Genomic DNA, 23,130 nt, shown 5'->3' on the forward strand with positions numbered 1-23,130 from the left:
TTAGAGAACACATCCGAGATGCCCCATGGATCTTCTCTCTTCTTGCTGAACAGATTGTCAATGAAACAACTGAATGGTGCAAAGTAGGAATTGAAGCACATGTTCCCACACGGAAGTATTATGGCAAGCCCCACTCACCCTCATGGTTCACTACAGATTGTGCAGCTGCTATGGCACAAAGACAGCATGCACTCCGCCAGTTTGTATGTCATAAGTCAAATACAAATAGGCAAAAATTCATAGATGCTAGAAATCATTGTAAAAGAGAAATAGCAACAGCCAAAAGAAAGTATGCTGAAATAATCAGGGAACGCATAGAATCGCAAAAGATAGAAATTTGTGATTTCTGAAAAATCTATACTAGTGTAGTGAATAAAGGAAAATCATTCCTCCACTGAGCAACAATCAGAAGGTTGCATGCACAGTAACGGAAAAGGCGGAACTGCTGTCCTGGCGATTGCCTCTAAATTCACCTTAAAGCCAACGAACAACTCCCTTCCAAATTTCCCTATGCGAACTAAAGCCACATTAGAAGATGTAAAAATCACTCCTTCTCATGTCTGCGATACCATAAAAAACTTAGACATCTCAAAAGCATGTGGGCCTGATCTTATCTCTGCTATACTAATTAAGAAATGTTTAACTGAGCTAGCCCCCATACTTTCCAAGCTCTACAATAAATGCCTTGCTGAATCTTGCTTCCCTAATAGCTGGAAGATGGCCTCTGTGGTACCAATATACAGGAATTCTGATGAAAGAACAGACCCTCTCAATTATCGTCCCATTAATCTCTTCCCCCTCTACACTAAAATCTTTGAGACCTTAATTAATCAAACACTAGTTCACCACCTTGCAAAAGCAAATTTTCTCTCTGACAAACAGTATGGATTCAGGCAATGTCGTTTTACTGCACATATTTTAACATTTATCTGTGAATGCATTTACCATGTACTGGATAAAGCGGGTGGAGCCACAGCTGTAGCCCTTTATACATCCAAGGCCTTTGACAAAGTCTGGCACAAGGGCTGCTAATGAAAATTAAATTGTATGTTATAACTGGACGTATACTAAATATAATTAGACAATCTTAGACAATAGAAGCATACAGGTTATCATTAATGTATATCCAAGCAGCATAACATTAATGCAGGAGTGTCTCAGGGGTCGATCCTTGGACCATTATTATTCCTGATATTCAAAATATTGTGTCCGAGATGGGTATATTTGCTGATGATACAATGCTATATAACATGCATTAGGGAAGAACAGATGTACGTAAATCTAAAACAATCACAAAATCATTAAATGAAAATGACATCCAGACTATAGTGGAATGGGGCCTCAAATGGATGGTAACATTTCATGCTAGGAAAACTAAGCTGCTCTCCTTTAACAATTACAAGACACCTCTTGATCAGCCTATATCGATGAAACAATACCCAACCTACCTTAGAATTATACCTTTCCTTTTTTGGGACTATTTTACCATATGTTACTTTGTGGGCAATATGAACTGGAACAAACACATAAAGGACATTGCAAAGACTGCTGCAAAGATGGTGGGTTCCTTCTATCAAGCTAGAAGACTACTCACACCTGAGAGTATCCTGTACCTCTACAAGGCCACCATTTGCTCATGCATGGAGTATTGTTGCCACATCTGCGCTGGTGCATCTACCACTAGCCTCTCCATCTTGGATAGGTTCCAAAAAAGATTTGTCAATTTAATCTGTCCCACTTTATCAACTAAGCTCCAGCTCTTGTCCCATCATCACAATGTTGCATCTCTGTGTTTTAATAGAATGTGTTCTGATGAACTTGTTGCACTTGTACCCTACACATATCCCCGACAAACCAGTAATAAGATCTTACCCCTTCACTGTTGAGGTCCCTAGAGGCCAAAAAGCTTTCTATTCTAATAATCTCTTCCCTTGAACAGCAAGACTTTGGAGTTCCCTTCCTGCTACCTGCTTTCTTGGTCATACTGATATGCAGAAGTTGAAATGTAACATAAACCGACATCTTGCTAATCTTTTCTAGACATGGTCTCAAAAAGTAGCCTTTTTCGTCCAAGTGGTGATATGCCTTGTTAGGAGATAACGTTAAATAAATAAATAAATAAAGCTAGTAGAACGTATATGTGAGTATATTTATCATACAAGTGAATGTTAAACATAAAAAATGATATACATGAAAAGTGATTATAAAATGCTGAATAGGTGTGGGAGGCTGGTATATGAATCTGCAGAATAGATTTCAACATCGGGGTCTCGGAGTCGGGAGTCGGAGTCTAAGATATCAAAAGAGTCGGAGTCGGAATTCTAGGAATTCAAGGAGTTGGAGTTTGAGTCAGACTTTCACCATCCGGCTCTGCAACCCTGGTATAGAGCCCTTAGAATTTGTTCTTCTGGTAAACTAGAACGCGAATTGAAGACCGTCAAGGATAGCTACACTAAAAACGGTTATCCAGAGAATTTAATTGATTATATTATTAAAAATAAAGTTAAAAAGTACAATTCTCCTGCAGCCTTTGGTCCCTCCAGGTGTCCTGTCTACTTAAAGGTCCCTTGGGTTGGGGAGACCGATCAATGTTTGGGTAGACGAATCATTAAATCTGTTTCAAATTGCTTCCTGTCCGTTGCTCTACATTTGGTCTTTGGTGTAAAGTCTGCATTTCCTCTAGTTGTTAAGGATGGTTTACCTTACATCACAAAAAGTAATGTAGTTTATGAATTTAATTGTCAGTGCACTGCTGACTATGTGGGTCAAACCTCCTTAAATTTGCAGACTCAAATAAACCAGCATGTTCCAGCAAAAATAGGATTAGGCAAGCCTTGTCACTCTAACCACCTTTTTTCCACCTTGAAATCTACCACTGGCCAACACCTCCATGAAAATCCAGCATGTGCTAATGAAGCGTTTTAGAATTTTGTACTGGGCCGACTCTCAAAATCACTTGCAGATTTTGGAGTCGATCTCTATTCTCTTACACAGACCTTCTCTTTGTCGACAGAAAGAATTTGTTAGACTTATTTGGGGATATATTTTAACTCTTCCCTTTGCCCCCACCTGTACATATATTTTATATAATTGTAAAATTTGCAAATATTTTATTTTATTTGTATCCCCCCCCCGTTTTTCTTGTTACACACACACCCCATTAGGTTTGCTCTTGCAAGATATTTTACTAATTTATTTTTTCTATAGATCAACGATTAACTCTGGATGAGTCTGTCGATGAAAAGGGCCCCTCAGGTTTTGCCGTATATTTTCTTCAAAGCAATATATATATATATATATATATATATATATATATATAAAACATAAAATTGGGCATTCATTTTGTAAATTTAATATTAATAATCACCTAGTTCTTAACAATAGGGCGGAATGCGTATTCACTTTTTGTAGCATTAGGAACAATACAGAACAACTTTGAAAAAAGAATGAAAGATATTGAAATCGAAGGGATGGCTGAGAAGATACAACGAATAGCAACAATAATGAAAATAGCTGAAATATTAAAGAAAATCATTGAATTTAGAGTCTAATGCACATAAGCTACAGGCACAAGCCAGATATATAGAAACTGGTAAAATACAAAGGAATCAGGAAAACTGAAACTATATAATTGTAAGTTAACTATTCTGCGGGTTTGCCTCCCACCCTTAGTTTTTTTCATATGTTGCCATAAACTGGCGCCACACAAGTTATTTCACAAGGAGGATGGAAAGAAACAGGAGAGAGAGCACTAGCCAAACATCCACTGGATGAGTGCCATCCAAATTCCAATGAAGACCAATAGCAAGTGGCTATTGCGATAATGCAAATTTACTTGCAAAGGTTATCGAAAGAGGTGGAGAGTACTGGAAATCTGAGGAGACGTGTTGTCACTCACACTCCAGAGAACACCTCAAGTTGTTCTCAAAGAGAAATCTTTGATGATGGTCTGTGTGACTACTCGTACTGAGTAAATAATAATAATAATGATAACAAGAACAACGACAATGGCAATAACGATACAGGATTAGAGACATACTACTTATTATCAATAGTTATATAAGAAGAATGTCTTGAAAGATGTAATAGTTTATACCATTTCCAAATGAAATCAAAGTAGAATAATTAATGCTTGTAACCTGTTGAATCACAAGTATGTATACTACTATTGTATAAATATATAAAAAATTCAGATAGAAATAATGTTGATTACTTACAATATTTACTAATCTACATTTCAGATTATTTTTCTATTCCTTAATCCAATAGAGTGCCATCAAGAGTCCGCCTCGAGCATCTCAAGGAATAACTTGTGCATAATGACTCTGCCGTCTTTCTTCACATCAAACCAATATTGCCGTGCAAGTAGTTTGACATGCGTCAGATGTGGCAGCAGCATAAATAAGTGGCCGAGTCGTTTCATGTTTCCCGTGTGTTTATTTTTCACATATTCAATCAGTGTGTCGTGGAATTTATCCTGTAGTTGCTTCACGGATCCATTACTATCAGGAGTAACATCTGAAATAGAATGAAAACAAACATTAATTGAAAAAATATGTACAGATTCTATTACCCACATTCTCTCCCTTTCTCTTGTGCTTTTTCTCATGTGCCAAAAGTCGAAACTCATGTCGAATTATTGTCTTCATTTGATATTTTTAATTGAATAAGAATTCGAAGCATTGCCAATGATTTATACTTTCTATTATAAATATGTGGACACCTTGCAAAGGGAATGATTTCATTATTCTAGTAAAACTTTATGAGACATTGAAGCATTGACAATGATTTACACTTTCCAGTACAAATATGTGGACACCTTGCAAAGGGAATGCTTTCATTATTCTAGTAAAACTTTATGAGATATTGAAGCATTGCCAATGATTTACACTTTCCAGTACAAATATCTGGACACCTTGAAAAGGGAACAATTTCATTATTCTAGTAAAACTTCATGAGATATTGAAGCACTGCCAATGATTTACACTTTCCAGTACAAATATCTGGACACCTTGCAAAGGGAACAATTTCATTATTCTAGTAAAACTTTATGAGATATTTAAGCATTGACAATGATTTACACTTTCCAGTACAAATATCTGGACACCTTGCAAAGGGAACAATTTCATTATTCTAGTAAAACTTTATGAGACATTGAAGCATTGACAATGATTTACACTTTCCAGTACAAATATGTGGACACCTTGCAAAGGGAATGCTTTCATTATTCTAGTAAAACTTTATGAGATATTTAAGCATTGACAATGATTTACACTTTCCAGTACAAATATGTGGACACCTTTGTGGTTAAATACAATGACCCCACAACTCAATCTTCACTCTTAAATCCTGCAGTGAAATGCACTTCTGACAGCAATTGCTTCTGCCAAACAAAAAAGACACCTCTCTCCCAAATACAGGCTTTTTATAGGACAAAACCGTCCAAAGTTATTTGCATACTCTTCCCATGATCTCTAGTCTATAAATAGACGCAGTGGCCATTCTCTTCTTCTTTCTTCTTTCACTCTCTGAAGCGGGCGTTGCCAGTGGTAAAAGGTTTGCACGATTTTTTTTTTTTTTTTTTTACTACACGCCCCCATGATCATTAAAGATCATTCACATCTCATAATCCCGTGTCCAGATCGGCGCATTGCGTTCTCTTTGCGGTCTCTGCATCGGCACCGGTTCATCTTCATCACTCCCTGGCTCAGTACCACCATCCTCATCACCTAAATGGATCACACGCCTTAAATTTAAAACATGTCGTGGCATTCCATTGACACTTAAGTTGTTTGGGGATTGCACTCCTGTTATCACTCCTCTTCCCCACTGCGTTGTGCATCGGGCATTAGGCGGTTTCACCCAAACTTCTTCTCCTATTTGGATTCTGGCTGGTCCTTGATCATTAATTTCCGGTGACATGTCTCTAGGATGCCTCCATTTGTAATTAAAGATTGCTCTATGTGGTATTGTGTCATCTCTTTGCCCGACCTTAGGGGACATGTTGTACCAAAATGTGGCCTCTTCAGGCGATATTCTTCCTCTCTCAGCTATTGCTTTCACGGTCCGATGATGTCGCTCCACAATGCCATTTCCTCCAGGTCTGTAGGCTGCCCTGTAATAACTTTTAATCTTCCATTTTTTAGCATCGTCTGAAAGATTTCTGAGCGAAAAACAATGCCGTTGTCCATTATCACCTCCCTTACTAGACCTCATTCAAGCATCACCTTTTCTAATTCAGTTGCAACTGCAGATGCGGCTTCCACTCGCAGTTCCTTCCATATCGCCAGTCTACTTGGCCCACAATCAATTATTGATAAGTACGCTCCCCCTCGGTAGTGTGCTATGTCAATAGCTAGTCTCGTCCAGTTCGTTAAAACTCCAATTTCCCCAGGATTATGTATATTTGGGGCAGGATCGATCGATTGACACCAAACACAGTTCTTTACTATCATCTGAATTTCTTCCCGTTTTACATTCGGATCCACTTGCCTCATCAAATATAATGTTCTCTCCACTCCCATGTGATGCATGTCATGCAACTCTTTAATTTCTCCAATTCCAAGACAGCATATCGGCGCCTCCTCTTTCTCAATTAACCACTGTTTTTTTATCCGTGTTAGCGCATCTGCCTTGTTTCTTTCAGAAGGCACAAACACTGCTTTTATTTGCAGTTTCAATTCAGACACCAACTCTCTAAGCATCCCTAATCTCCGCTTTATTATCACTTCTCCGGCACCCTTTGTTCGTATTCTGCCACTCTCCTCCACAGTAGAGTTCACCCAACTGAGTACAGTGGCTGAATCAGTTCTTATTTCAATATTTGTCAGTCTCCATTTGATAGGTAAATTGACACCCTTTAGAACAGCATCTAATTCAGCTATGTTAATGTGATTAAAGTCATCACTTTTCCTCAGCCAAGTTGCATCTTCCGCCACCACACCGCCAATCTCGACAACCACGCCAGTTGCAACATTGCTTGCATCACACCACACGACTCCTGTGCTCACTTCAAGTATGTGCCAAGCGCCATTAACAGGGTCTTCTTTTTTCACCTCAGCTAGAACCTCCTGCATCACTTTCATGGTTCTGCAATCAACCTTTTCTTCCCAATCCATTCCATTTGCTCTTCTTTTCACATAACTGCATGCTAATCGCAGCCATCTAGCAATTGGATAGTGCCCCAATAATTTACCACAGATCGAAAATAGCTCCCGCCTACTAATTTCTCCTCCCATCTCTGGGATCTCGTTGCCTCTCCTGAACATTAGTGCACCCATCTTATTTTTCATAAGCTTAAGGCCCAGTGCCGCTCCTCCGTCCAGGGATTCCGGAGATTTTGTTGCTAACCCAAACCCCTTCAAATGTTCCACAACTTCCTGTGTCGATATTTTCGTTACGTCTACCATTATATCATCAATGTATGAATCAGTGGCCTCTTTCGTCCTACTTCCTTTCTTTAATACTGTTTTTAAAATGGCTGCCATAATCTTTGGCGCGACATTAAGTCCAAATCCTAATCGTGTTAGGCAATAGGTTTTTCCTTTATAACAGACCAGCTGGTACTGCCATAGTTCCTTTGCCACATGTAGTTGCAGGTAGGCAGACTTAAGGTCCACTATTGCGGTCCCTCCTACCAACTGTCTCCACTTTCTTATCTTTTCATCACATACATCTATTATGTCGCTCCCTGTATGACACGCCACAAAACGGATCAACTCACGAAAGTCGAACACTGGCCTAACTTTCCCTTTTGTGGCTTGAAATACTGCCATCAATGGCAACACGCCTTTTCTTTCTCCTTTCCATGGTAACAGAATACCATCCGATATCCATCTTTCCACCTCTTTCTCGAATTCTAATTTCTTATCGCCTTCCAGAGAGTTTTTATAATATTGGACTTTGTTCTGCAATACTGGAGGCTCTCCCTTCCATGTCCATCTTACTGTTCATTTATCTCCATCGAAGTTTGCTTCAAAGTCTTTATCCTTGATTTTGCAAACATTCAGCTGATGGGCAGCCACGGCACATTGTATATCTCCAAACTTCACTTTGGCTTTCTTTATAGTTACACCTCCCAGCTCATTAATCACGTCCATTCCAATTATGATGTCGATCCCATCAACGATGTGATTCATCAAGATTGCCCTCACCTTTACGTGCATTCCACAGACTTTTATCTCCACTTGTCTCGCTCCTTTACATTCTATATTCCTCCCATCAACTGCTTTCACTGTACCGCTCCTTCCATATCCCTTCAAAAGTTTGGAATTGATTAAAGTAGTGGTGCACCCAGTATCGACAAGTGCAGTCATTACAGAATCATTCACCTCTACTTCTATTATAGGAAGAGGCCAGTATCGCGCCTTCATTTCATTGCTAGGGTAGCTTGCGGCGCAGAAGCTCCCCCTTGCCCGTTTCCCTGAATCTGAGGACAATATCTCGCAATGTGGCTAAATGTTCCACAATTGTAGCATGTTGCCCTGGCCCTAGGGATCTCTGTGCAATCTTTTTTTTAGGTGCGGTCCTTGACATCTAAAGAACTGAAGGCTTGATTCTTTCTTTCCCTTATTAGTCTCATTAGTTTGCGCACTTGCGGCCAATGTCCGAGTTTCTACGACCCTTTTGCTGACTAAAAGCCGTGCAGTCGGTATCAGTTTGCTGACATCCATTCTCTCTATGTTCGGTAGCTGCTGTAAAATGCCACAGATACATCGTCTGGGAATCCAGTTATGAATGCCAGTTTCGCTGTATGTTCCAGCCCTCTTCCCAGATATCCCGCCAGTCCAGCCAATCTTTTGATTTTATTAGCATAAACATCCACCGATTCTCCTGTCCACTTGAATCGTTGCAGTTTTTCGTATGCCTCAAAAGGCCCCTCAGTGAAGGCGGTCACGAGTCTCATCTCTATCAGTTCTGCATCTTCTTGTTCTGCATTATTCATCTCAAGATAGAGAGCGAGTGCATCTCTCTGCAAAAAAAGTGGAATAAAACTGGCAAGGTCTGGCACATGTTGAAGCTTAGCCACCAGTTTTACTTTCTTTATCCATCCGACTACATCACCTTCTCCACTAAAAGGTGGTATTACATCTTTTCCCAATCTCAACATCCCAGATTCCATGATCTGTTCTTAGCCGAAATAGCTTGTGGTTAAATACAATGACCCCACAACTCAATCTTCACTCTTAAATCCTGCAGTGAAATGCACTTCTGACAGCAATTGCTTCTGCCAAACAAAAAAGACATCCTCTCTCCCAAATACAGGCTTTTAATAGGACAAAACCGTCGAAAGTTATTTGCATACTCTTCCCATGATCTCTAGTCTATAAATAGACGCAGTGGCCATTCTCTTCTTCTTCTTTCTTCTTTCACTCTCTGAAGCGGGCATTGCCAGTGGTAAAAGGTTTGCACGATTTTTTTTTTCTTTTTTACTACAACCTTGCAAAGGGAACAATTTCATTATTCTAGTAAAACTTCGTGAGACATTGAAGCACTGCCAATGATTTATACTTTCCAGTACAAATATGTGGACACCTTGCAAAGGGAACAATTTCATTATTCTAGAAAAACTTCATGAGATATTGAAGCACTACCAATGATTTACACTTTCCAGTACAAATATGTGGACACCTTGCAAAGGGAACAATTTCATTATTCTAGTAAAACTTCATGAGACATTGAAGCACTGCCAATGATTTATACTTTCCAGTACAAATATGTGGACACCTTGCAAAGGGAACAATTTCATTATTCTAGTAAAACTTCATGAGATATTGAAGCACTGCCAATGATTTATACTTTCTATTAAAAATATGTGGACACCTTGCAAAGGGAACAATTTCATTATTCTAGTAAAACTTCATGAGATATTGAAGCACTACCAATGATTTACACTTTCCAGTACAAATATGTGGACACCTTGCAAAGGGAACAATTTCATTATTCTAGTAAAACTTTATGAGATATTGAAGCACTACCAAGGATTTATACTTTCTATTAAAAATATGTGGACACCTTGCAAAGGGAACAATTTCATTATTCTAGTAAAACTTCCTTAGATATTGAAGCACTACCAATGATTTACACTTTCCAGTACAAATATGTGGACACCTTGCAAAGGGAACAATTTCATTATTCTAGTAAAACTTTATGAGACATTGAAGCACTGCCAATGATTTACACTTTCTATTAAAAATATGTGGACACCTTGCAAAGGGAACAATTTCATTATTCTAGTAAAACTTCATGAGATATTGAAGCACTACCAATGATTTACACTTTCCAGTACAAATATGTGGACACCTTGAAAAGGGAACAATTTCATTATTCTAGTAAAACTTTATGAGACATTGAAGCACTGCCAATGATTTATACTTTCTATTAAAAATATGTGAACACCTTGCAAAGGGAACAATTTCATTATTCTAGTAAAACTTCATGAGACATTGAAGCACTGCCAATGATTTATACTTTCCAGTACAAATATGTGGACACCTTGAAAAGGGAACAATTTCATTATTCTAGTAAAACTTCATGAGATATTGAAGCACTGCCAATGATTTATACTTTCTATCAAAAATATGTGGACACCTTGCAAAGGGAACAATTTCATTATTCTAGTAAAACTTTATGAGACATTGAAGCACTGCCAATGATTTATACTTTCTATTAAAAATATGTGGACACCTTGCAAAGGGAACAATTTCATTATTCTAGTAAAACTTTATGAGACATTGAAGCACTGCCAATGATTTATACTTTCTATTAAAAATATGTGGACACCTTGCAAAGGGAACAATTTCATTATTCTAGTAAAACTTCATGAGATATTGAAGCACTACCAATGATTTACACTTTCCAGTACAAATATGTGGACACCTTGCAAAGGGAACAATTTCATTATTCTAGTAAAACTTTATGAGACATTGAAGCACTGCCAATGATTTATACTTTCTATTAAAAATATGTGGACACCTTGCAAAGGGAACAATTTCATTATTCTAGTAAAACTTCATGAGATATTGAAGCCCTGCCAATGATTTATACTTTCCAGTACAAATATGTGGACACCTTGCAAAGGGAATAATTTCATTATTCTAGAAAAACTTCATGAGATATTGAAGCACTGCCAATGATTTATACTTTCTATCAAAAATATGTGGACACCTTGCAAAGGGAACAATTTGATTATTCTAGTAAAACTTCATGAGATATTGAAGCACTACCAATGATTTATACTTTCTATTAAAAATATGTGGACACATTGCAAAGGGAACAATTTCATTATTCTAGTAAAACTTTATGAGACATTGAAGCACTGCCAATGATTTATACTTTCTATTAAAAATATGTGGACACCTTGCAAAGGGAACAATTTCATTATTCTAGTAAAACTTTATGAGACATTGAAGCACTGCCAATAATTTATACTTTCTATTAAAAATATGTGGACACCTTGCAAAGGGAACAATTTCATTATTCTAGTAAAACTTCATGAGATATTGAAGCACTACCAATGATTTACACTTTCCAGTACAAATATGTGGACACCTTGCAAAGGGAACAATTTCATTATTCTAGTAAAACTTCATGAGATATTGAAGCACTGCCAATGATTTATACTTTCTATTAAAAATATGTGGACACCTTGCAAAGGGAACAATTTCATTATTCTAGTAAAACTTCATGAGACATTGAAGCACTGCCAATGATTTATACTTTCTATTAAAAATATGTGGACACCTTGCAAAGGGAACAATTTCATTATTCTAGTAAAACTTCATGAGATATTGAAGCACTACCAATGATTTACACTTTCCAGTACAAATATGTGGACACCTTGCAAAGGGAACAATTTCATTATTCTAGTAAAACTTTATGAGACATTGAAGCACTGCCAATGATTTATACTTTCTATTAAAAATATGTGGACACCTTGCAAAGGGAACAATTTCATTATTCTAGTAAAACTTCATGAGACATTGAAGCACTGCCAATGATTTATACTTTCCAGTCCAAATATGTGGACACCTTGCAAAGGGAACAATTTCATTATTCTAGTAAAACTTTATGAGACATTGAAGCACTGCCAATGATTTATACTTTCTATTAAAAATACGTGGACACCTTGCAAAGGGAACAATTTCATTATTCTAGTAAAACTTTATGAGACATTGAAGCACTACCAAAGATTTATACTTTCTATTAAAAATATGTGGACACCTTGCAAAGGGAACAATTTCATTATTCTAGTAAAACTTCATGAGACATTGAAGCACTGCCAATGATTTATACTTTCTATTAAAAATATGTGGACACCTTGCAAAGGGAACAATTTCATTATTCTAGTAGAACTTTATGAGACATTGAAGCACTGCCAATGATTTATACTTTCTATTAAAAATATGTGGACACCTTGCAAAGGGAACAATTTCATTATTCTAGTAAAACTTCATGAGATATTGAAGCACTACCAATGATTTACACTTTCCAGTACAAATATGTGGACACCTTGCAAAGGGAACAATTTCATTATTCTAGTAAAACTTTATGAGACATTGAAGCACTGCTAATGATTTATACTTTCTATTAAAAATATGTGGACACCTTGCAAAGGGAACAATTTCATTATTCTAGTAAAACTTCATGAGACATTGAAGCACTGCCAATGATTTATACTTTCCAGTCCAAATATGTGGACACCTTGCAAAGGGAACAATTTCATTATTCTAGAAAAACTTCATGAGATATTGAAGCACTACCAATGATTTACACTTTCCAGTACAAATATGTGGACACCTTGCAAAGGGAACAATTTCATTATTCTAGTAAAACTTCATGAGACATTGAAGCACTGCCAATTATTTATACTTTCTATTAAAAATATGTGGACACCTTGCAAAGGGAACAATTTCATTATTCTAGTAAAACTTTATGAGACATTGAAGCACTGCCAATAGTTTATACTTTCTATTAAAAATATGTGGACACCTTGCAAAGGGAACAATTTCATTATTCTAGTAAAACTTTATGAGACATTGAAGCACTGCCAATGATTTATACTTTCTATTAAAAATATGTGGACACCTTGCAAAGGGAACAATTTCATTATTCTACTAAAACTTCATGAGACATTGAAGCACTGCCAATGATTTATACTTTCCAGTACAAATATGTGGACACCTTGAAAAGGGAACAATTTCATTATTCTAGTAAAACTTCATGAGATATTGAAGCACTGCCAATGATTTATACTTTCTATTAAAAATATGTGGACACCTTGCAAAGGGAACAATTTCATTATGCTAGTAAAACTTTATGAGACATTGAAGCACTGCCAATGATTTATACTTTCTATTAAAAATATGTGGACACCTTGCAAAGGGAACAATTTCATTATTCTAGTAAAACTTTATGAGACATTGAAGCACTGCCAATGATTTATACTTTCTATTAAAAATATGTGGAAACCTTGCAAAGGGAACAATTTCATTATTCTAGTAAAACTTCATGAGATATTGAAGCACTACCAATGATTTACACTTTCCAGTACAAATATGTGGACACCTTGCAAAGGGAACAATTTCATTATTCTAGTAAAACTTTATGAGACATTGAAGCACTGCCAATGATTTATACTTTCTATTAAAAATATGTGGACACCTTGCAAAGGGAACAATTTCATTATTCTAGTAAAACTTCATGAGACATTGAAGCACTGCCAATGATTTATACTTTCCAGTACAAATATGTGGACACCTTGAAAAGGGAACAATTTCATTATTCTAGTAAAACTTCATGAGATATTGAAGCACTGCCAATGATTTATACTTTCTATTAAAAATATGTGGACACCTTGCAAAGGGAACAATTTCATTATTCTAGTAAAACTTTATGAGACATTGAAGCACTGCCAATGATTTATACTTTCTATTAAAAATACGTGGACACCTTGCAAAGGGAACAATTTCATTATTCTAGTAAAACTTTATGAGACATTGAAGCACTACCAAAGATTTATACTTTCTATTAAAAATATCTGGACACCTTGCAAAGGGAACAATTTCATTATTCTAGTAAAACTTCATGAGATATTGAAGCACTACCAATGATTTACACTTTCCAGTACAAATATGTGGACACCTTGCAAAGGGAACAATTTCATTATTCTAGTAAAACTTTATGAGACATTGAAGCACTGCCAATGATTTATACTTTCTATTAAAAATATGTGGACACCTTGCAAAGGGAACAATTTCATTATTCTAGTAAAACTTCATGAGATATTGAAGCACTGCCAATGATTTATACTTTCTATTAAAAATATGTGGACACCTTGCAAAGGGAACAATTTCATTATTCTAGTAAAACTTTATGAGACATTGAAGCACTGCCAATGATTTATACTTTCTATTAAAAATACGTGGACACCTTGCAAAGGGAACAATTTCATTATTCTAGTAAAACTTTATGAGACATTGAAGCACTACCATGTATTTATACTTTCTATTAAAAATATCTGGACACCTTGCAAAGGGAACAATTTCATTATTCTAGTAAAACTTCATGAGATATTGAAGCACTACCAATGATTTACACTTTCCAGTACAAATATGTGGACACCTTGCAAAGGGAACAATTTCATTATTCTAGTAAAACTTCATGAGATATTGAAGCACTGCCAATGATTTATACTTTCTATTAAAAATATGTGGACACCTTGCAAAGGGAACAATTTCATTATTCTAGTAAAACTTTATGAGACATTGAAGCACTGCCAATGATTTATACTTTCTATTAAAAATATGTGGACACCTTGCAAAGGGAACAATTTCATTATTCTAGTAAAACTTTATGAGACATTGAAGCACTGCCTATGATTTATACTTTCTATTAAAAATATGTGGACACCTTGCAAAGGGAACAATTTCATTATTCTAGTAAAACTTCATGAGATATTGAAGCACTGCCAATGATTATACTTTCTATTAAAAATATGTGGACACCTTGCAAAGGGAACAATTTCATTATTCTAGTAAAACTCCATGAGACATTGAAGCACTGCCAATGATTTATACTTTCTATTAAAAATATGTGGACACCTTGCAAAGGGAACAATTTCATTATTCTAGTAAAACTTCATGAGATATTGAAGCACTACCAATGATTTACACTTTCCAGTACAAATATGTGGACACCTTGCAAAGGGAACAATTTCATTATTCTAGTAAAACTTTATGAGACATTGAAGCACTGCCAATGATTTATACTTTCTATTAAAAATATGTGGACACCTTGCAAAGGGAACAATTTCATTATTCTAGTAAAACTTCATGAGATATTGAAGCACTGCCAATGGTTTATACTTTCTATTAAAAATATGTGGACACCTTGCAAAGGGAACAATTTCATTATTCTAGTAAAACTTTATGAGACATTGAAGCACTGCCAATGATTTATACTTTCTATTAAAAATACGTGGACACCTTGCAAAGGGAACAATTTCATTATTCTAGTAAAACTTTATTAGACATTGAAGCACTACCAATGATTTATACTTTCTATTAAAAATATCTGGACACCTTGCAAAGGGAACAATTTCATTATTCTAGTAAAACTTCATGAGATATTGAAGCACTACCAATGATTTACACTTTCCAGTACAAATATGTGGACACCTTGCAAAGGGAACAATTTCATTATTCTAGTAAAACTTTATGAGACATTGAAGCACTGCCAATGATTTATACTTTCTATTAAAAATATGTGGACACCTTGCAAAGGGAACAATTTCATTATTCTAGTAAAACTTCATGAGACATTGAAGCACTGCCAATGATTTATACTTTCCAGTACAAATATGTGGACACCTTGAAAAGGGAACAATTTCATTATTCTAGTAAAACTTCATGAGATATTGAAGCACTGCCAATGATTTATACTTTCTATCAAAAATATGTGGACACCTTGCAAAGGGAACAATTTCATTATTCTAGTAAAACTTTATGAGACATTGAAGCACTGCCAATGATTTATACTTTCTATTAAAAATATGTGGACACCTTGCAAAGGGAACAATTTCATTATTCTAGTAAAACTTTATGAGACATTGAAGCACTGCCAATGATTTATACTTTCTATTAAAAATATGTGGACACCTTGCAAAGGGAACAATTTCATTATTCTAGAAAAACTTCATGAGATATTGAAGCACTACCAATGATTTACACTTTCCAGTACAAATATGTGGACACCTTGCAAAGGGAACAATTTCATTATTCTAGTAAAACTTTATGAGACATTGAAGCACTGCCAATGATTTATACTTTCCAGTACAAATATGTGGACACCTTGCAAAGGGAACAATTTCATTATTCTAGAACAACTTCATGAGATATTGAAGCACTACCAATAATTTACACTTTCCAGTACAAATATGTGGACACCTTGCAAAGGGAACAATTTCATTATTCTAGTAAAACTTCATGAGACATTGGAGCACTGCCAATGATTTATACTTTCCAGTACAAATATGTGGACACCTTTCAAAGGGAACAATTTCATTATTCTAGTAAAACTTCATGAGATATTGAAGCACTGCCAATGATTTATACTTTCTATTAAAAATATGTGGACACCTTGCAAAGGGAACAATTTCATTATTCTAGTAAAACTTTATGAGACATTGAAGCACTGCCAATGATTTATACTTTCTATTAAAAATATGTGGACACCTTGCAAAGGGAACAATTTCATTATTCTAGTAAAACTTTATGAGACATTGAAGCACTGCAAATAATTTATACTTTCTATTAAAAATATGTGGACACCTTGCAAAGGGAACAATTTCATTATTCTAGTAAAACTTCATGAGACATTGAAGCACTGCCAATGATTTATACTTTCCAGTACAAATATGTGGACACCTTGAAAAGGGAACAATTTCATTATTCTAGTAAAACTTCATGAGATATTGAAGCACTGCCAATGATTTATACTTTCTATTTAAAATATGTGGACACCTTGCAAAGGGAACAATTTCATTATTCTAGTAAAACTTTATGAGACATTGAAGCACTGCCAATGATTTATACTTTCTATTAAAAATATGTGGACACCTTGCAAAGGGAACAATTTCATTATTCTAGTAAGACTTTATGAGACATTGAAGCACTACCATGTATTTATACTTTCTATTAAAAATATCTGGACACCTTGCAAAGGGAACAATTTCATTATTCTAGTAAAACTTCATGAGATATTGAAGCACTACCAATGATTTACACTTTCCAGTACAAATATGTGGACACCTTGCAAAGGGAACAATTTCATTATTCTAGAAAAACTTCATGAGATATTGAAGCACTGCCAATGATTTATACTTTCTATTAAAAATATGTGGACACCTTGCAAAGGGAACAATTTCATTATTCTAGTAAAACTTTATGAGACATTGAAGCACTGCCAATGATTTATACTTTCTATTAAAAATATGTGGACACCTTGCAAAGGGAACAATTTCATTATTCTAGTAAAACTTTATGAGACATTGAAGCACTGCCTATGATTTATACTTTCTATTAAAAATATGTGGACACCTTGCAAAGGGAACAATTTCATTATTCTAGTAAAACTTCATGAGATATTGAAGCACTGCCAATGATTATACTTTCTATTAAAAATATGTGGACACCTTGCAAAGGGAACAATTTCATTATTCTAGTAAAACTCCATGAGACATTGAAGCACTGCCAATGATTTATACTTTCTATTAAAAATATGTGGACACCTTGCAAAGGGAACAATTTCATTATTCTAGTAAAACTTCATGAGATATTGAAGCACTGCCAATGATTATACTTTCTATTAAAAATATGTGGACACCTTGCAAAGGGAACAATTTCATTATTCTAGTAAAACTTTATGAGACATTGAAGCACTGCCAATGATTTATACTTTCTATTAAAAATATGTGGACACCTTGCAAAGGGAACAATTTCATTATTCTAGTAAAACTTCATGAGATATTGAAGCACTTCCAATGATTATACTGTCTATTAAAAATATGTGGACACCTTGCAAAGGGAACAATTTCATTATTCTAGTAAAACTTTATGAGACATTGAAGCACTGCCAATGATTTATACTTTCTATTAAAAATATATGGACATCTTGCAAAGGGAACAATTTCATTATTCTAGTAAAACTTCATGAGATATTGAAGCACTGCCAATGATTTATACTTTCTATTAAAAATATGTGGACACCTAGCAAAGGGAACAATTTCATTATTCTAGTAAAACTTTATGGGACATTGAAGCACTGCCAATGATTTATACTTTCTATTAAAAATATGTGGACACCTTGCAAAGGGAACAATTTCATTATTCTAGTAAAACCTTATGAGACATTGAAGCACTGCCAATGATTTATACTTTCTATTAAAAATATCTGGACACCTTGCAAAGGGAATGATATTATTATTCTAGTAAAACTGCATGAGACGTTGAAGCATTGCCAATGATTTACACTTTCCAGTACAAATATCTGGACAGCTTGCAAAGGGAACAATTTTATTATTCTAGTAAAACTTCATGAGACATTGACGCACTGCCAATGATTTACACTTTACAGTACAAATATCTCGACACCTTGCAAAGGGAATGATATTATTATTCTAGTAAAACTTCATAAGATATTGAAGCATTGCCAATGATTTACACTTTCCAGTACAAATATCTGGACACCTTGCAAAGGGAATGATATTATTATTCTAGTAAAACTTTATGAGACATTGAAGCATTGCCAATGATTTACACTTTCCGTTACAAATATCTGGACACCTTGCAAAGGGAACAACTTCATTATTCTAGTAAAACTTCATGAGACATTGAAGCATTGCCAATGATTTGCACTTTCCAGTACAAATATCTGGACACCTTGCAAAGGGAACGATTTCATTATTCTAGTAAAACTTCATGAGACATTGAAGCATTGCCAATGATTTACACTTTCCAGTACAAATATCTGGACACCTTGCAAAGGGAACAACTTCATTATTCTAGTAAAACTTCATGAGACATTGAAGCATTGCCAATGATTTACACTTTTCTAGTACAAATAGTTGGACACCTTGCAAAGGGAATGATATTATTATTCTAGTAAAACTTCATGAGACATTGAAGCATTGCCAATGATTTACACTTTCCAGTACAAATATGTGGACACCTTGCAAAGGGAACAATTTCATTATTCTAGTAAAACTTTATGAGACATTGAAGCATTGCCAATGATTTACACTTTCCAGTACAAATATCTGGACACCTTGCAAAGGGAATGATATTATTATTCTAGTAAAACTTCATGAGACATTGAAGCATTGCCAATGATTTACACTTTCCAGTACAAATATCTGGACAGCTTGCAAAGGGAACAATTTTATTATTCTAGTAAAACTTCATGAGACATTGACGCACTGCCAATGATTTTCACTTTCCAGTACAAATATGTGGAAACCTTGCAAAGGGAATGATGTTATTATTCTAGTACAACTTCATAAGATATTGAAGCATTGCCAATGATTTACACATTCCAGTACAAATATCTGGACACCTTGCAAAGGGAACAATTTAATTATTCTAGTAAAAATTTATGAGACATTGAAGCATTGCCAATGATTTACACTTTCCAGTACAAATATGTGGACACCTTGCAAAGGGAATGATATTATTATTCTAGTAAAACTTTATGAGACATTGAAGCATTGCCAATGATTTACACTTCCCAGTACAAATATGTGGACACCTTGCAAAGGGAACAACGTCATTATTCTAGTAAAACTTCATGAGACATTGAAGCATTGCCAATGATTTACACTTTCCAGTACAAATATCTGGACACCTTGCAAAGGGAACAACTTCATTATTCTAGTAAAACTTCATGAGACATTGAAGCATTGCCAATGATTTTCACTTTCCAGTACAAATATCTGGACACCTTGCAAAGGGAACAATTTCATTATTCTAGTAAAACTTCATGAGATATTGAAGCATTGCCAATGATTTACACTTTCCAGTACAAATATCTGGACACCTTGCAAAGGGAGCAATTTCATTATTCTAGTAAAACTTTATGAGATTATGAAGCACTGCCAATGATTTATACTTTCCAGTACAAATATGTGGACACCTTGAACAGGGAACAATTTCATTATTCTAGTAAAACTTCATGAGACATTGAAGCACTGCCAATGATTTATACTTTCATGTACAAATATCTGGACACCTTGCAAAGGGAACAACTTCATTATTCTAGTAAGACTTCATGAGACATTGAAGCATTGCCAATGACTTTCACTTTCCAGTACAAATATCTGGACACCTTGCAAAGGGAACAACTTCATTATTCTAGTAAAACTTCATGAGACATTGAAGCATTGCCAATGATTTTCACTTTCCAGTACAAATATCTGGACACCTTGCAAAGGGAACAATTTCATTATTCTAGTAAAACTTTATGAGACATTGAAGCATTGCCAATGATTTATACTTTCCAGTACAAATATGTGGACACCTTGAAAAGGGAACAATTTCATTATTCTAGTAAAACTTCATGAGATATTGAAGCATTGCCAATGATTTATACTTTCTATTAAAAATATGTGGACACCTTGCAAAGGGAACAATTTCATTATTCTAGTAAAACTTTATGAGACATTGAAGCACTTCCAATGATTTATACTTTCTATTTAAAATATGTGGACACCTTGCAAAGGGAACAATTTCATTATTCTAGTAAAACTTTATGAGACATTGAAGCACTACCAATGATTTATACTTTCTATTAAAAATATCTGGACACCTTGCAAAGGGAACAATTTCATTATTCTAGTAAAACTTCATGAGATATTGAAGCACTACCAATGATTTACACTTTCCAGTACAAATATGTGGACACCTTGCAAAGGGAACAATTTCATTATTCTAGTAAAACTTTATGAGACATTGAAGCACTGCCAATGATTTATACTTTCTATTAAAAATATGTGGACACCTTGCAAAGGGAACGATTTCATTATTCTAGTAAAACTTCATGAGATATTGAAGCACTACCAATGATTTACACTTTCCAGTATAAATATGTGGACACCTTGCAAAGGGAACAATTTCATTATTCTAGTAAAACTTTATGAGACATTGAAGCACTGCCAATGATTTATACTTTCTATTAAAAATATGTGGACACCTTGCAAAGGGAACAATTTCATTATTCTAGTAAAACTTCATGAGACATTGAAGCACTGCCAATGATTTATACTTTCCAGTACAAATATGTGGACACCTTGAAAAGGGAACAATTTCATTATTCTAGTAAAACTTCATGAGATATTGAAGCACTGCCAATGATTTATACTTTCTATCAAAAATATGTGGACACCTTGCAAAGGGAACAATTTCATTATTCTAGTAAAACTTTATGAGACATTGAAGCACTGCCAATGATTTATACTTTCTATTAAAAATATGTGGACACCTTGCAAAGGGAACAATTTCATTATTCTAGTAAAATTTTATGAGACATTGAAGCACTGCCAATGATTTATACTTTCTATTAAAAATATCTGGACACCTTGCAAAGGGAACAATTTCATTATTCTAGTAAAACTTCATGAGATATTGAAGCACTACCAATGATTTACACTTTCCAGTACAAATATGTGGACACCTTGCAAAGGGAACAATTTCATTATTCTAGTAAAACTTTATGAGACATTGAAGCACTGCCAATGATTTATACTTTCTATTAAAAATATGTGGACACCTTGCAAAGGGAACAATTTCATTATTCTAGTAAAACTTCATGAGACATTGAAGCACTGCCAATGATTTATACTTTCCAGTACAAATATGTGGACACCTTGCAAAGGGAACAATTTCATTATTCTAGAAAAACTTCATGAGATATTGAAGCACTACCACTGATTTACACTTTCCAGTACAAATATGTGGACACCTTGCAAAGGGAACAATTTCATTATTCTAGTAAAACTTCCTGAGACATTGAAGCACTGCCAATGATTTATACTTTCCAGTACAAATATGTGGACACCTTGCAAAGGGAACAATTTCATTATTCTAGTAAAACTTTATGAGACATTGAAGCACTGCCAATGATGTATACTTTCTATTAAAAATATGTGGACACCTTGCAAAGGGAACAATTTCATTATTCTAGTAAAACTTCATGAGACATTGAAGCACTGCCAATGATTTATACTTTCCAGTACAAATATGTGGACACCTTGAAAAGGGAACAATTTCATTATTCTAGTAAAACTTCATGAGATATTGAAGCACTGCCAATGATTTATACTTTCTATTACAAATATGTGGACACCTTGCAAAGGGAACAATTTCATTATTCTAGTAAAACTTTATGAGACATTGAAGCACTGCCAATGATTTATACTTTCTATTAAAAATATGTGGACACCTTGCAAAGGGAACAATTTCATTATTCTAGTAAAACTTTATGAGACATTGAAGCACTGCCTATGATTTATACTTTCTATTAAAAATATGTGGACACCTTGCAAAGGGAACAATTTCATTATTCTAGTCAAACTTCATGAGATATTGAAGCACTGCCAATGATTATACTTTCTATTAAAAATATGTGGACACCTTGCAAAGGGAACAATTTCATTATTCTAGTAAAACTTCATGAGATATTGAAGCACTGCCAATGATTTATACTTTCTATTAAAAATATGTGGACACCTTGCAAAGGGAACAATTTCATTATTCTAGTAAAACTTCATGAGATATTGAAGCACTGCCAATGATTATACTTTCTATTAAAAATATGTGGACACCTTGCAAAGGGAACAATTTCATTATTCTAGTAAAACTTTATGAGACATTGAAGCACTGCCAATGATTTATACTTTCTATTAAAAATATGTGGACACCTTGCAAAGGGAACAATTTCATTATTCTAGTAAAACTTCATGAGATATTGAAGCACTACCAATGATTTACACTTTCCAGTACAAATATCTGGACACCTTGCAAAGGGAACAATTTCATTATTCTAGTAAAACTTCATGAGATATTGAAGCACTGCCAATGA

At 34.9% G+C, this 23,130-nt stretch overlaps 1 protein-coding gene across 4 annotated transcripts in view; it reads right to left on the reverse strand.

Annotated features, from left to right (window-relative positions):
• Positions 1-23,130, reverse strand: part of LOC145268215 (steroid hormone receptor ERR2-like) — a 274,707-nt gene that overhangs the window by 14,384 nt on the left and 237,193 nt on the right. For all 4 annotated transcript variants that reach the window (XM_080123514.1, XM_080123515.1, XM_080123513.1 and 1 more), the window contains one exon: positions 4,218-4,518. In XM_080123514.1, coding sequence (XP_079979640.1) covers positions 4,277-4,518 — 242 coding nt within the window. In that variant the 3' untranslated portion in view covers positions 4,218-4,276. The remainder of the gene's footprint in view (positions 1-4,217; positions 4,519-23,130) is intronic.

Source organism: Euprymna scolopes, chromosome 43 (genome assembly GCF_053919585.1).
Source record: "Euprymna scolopes isolate OS-2025 chromosome 43, ASM5391958v1, whole genome shotgun sequence".
Lineage (NCBI taxonomy): Eukaryota > Metazoa > Mollusca > Cephalopoda > Sepiida > Sepiolidae > Euprymna > Euprymna scolopes.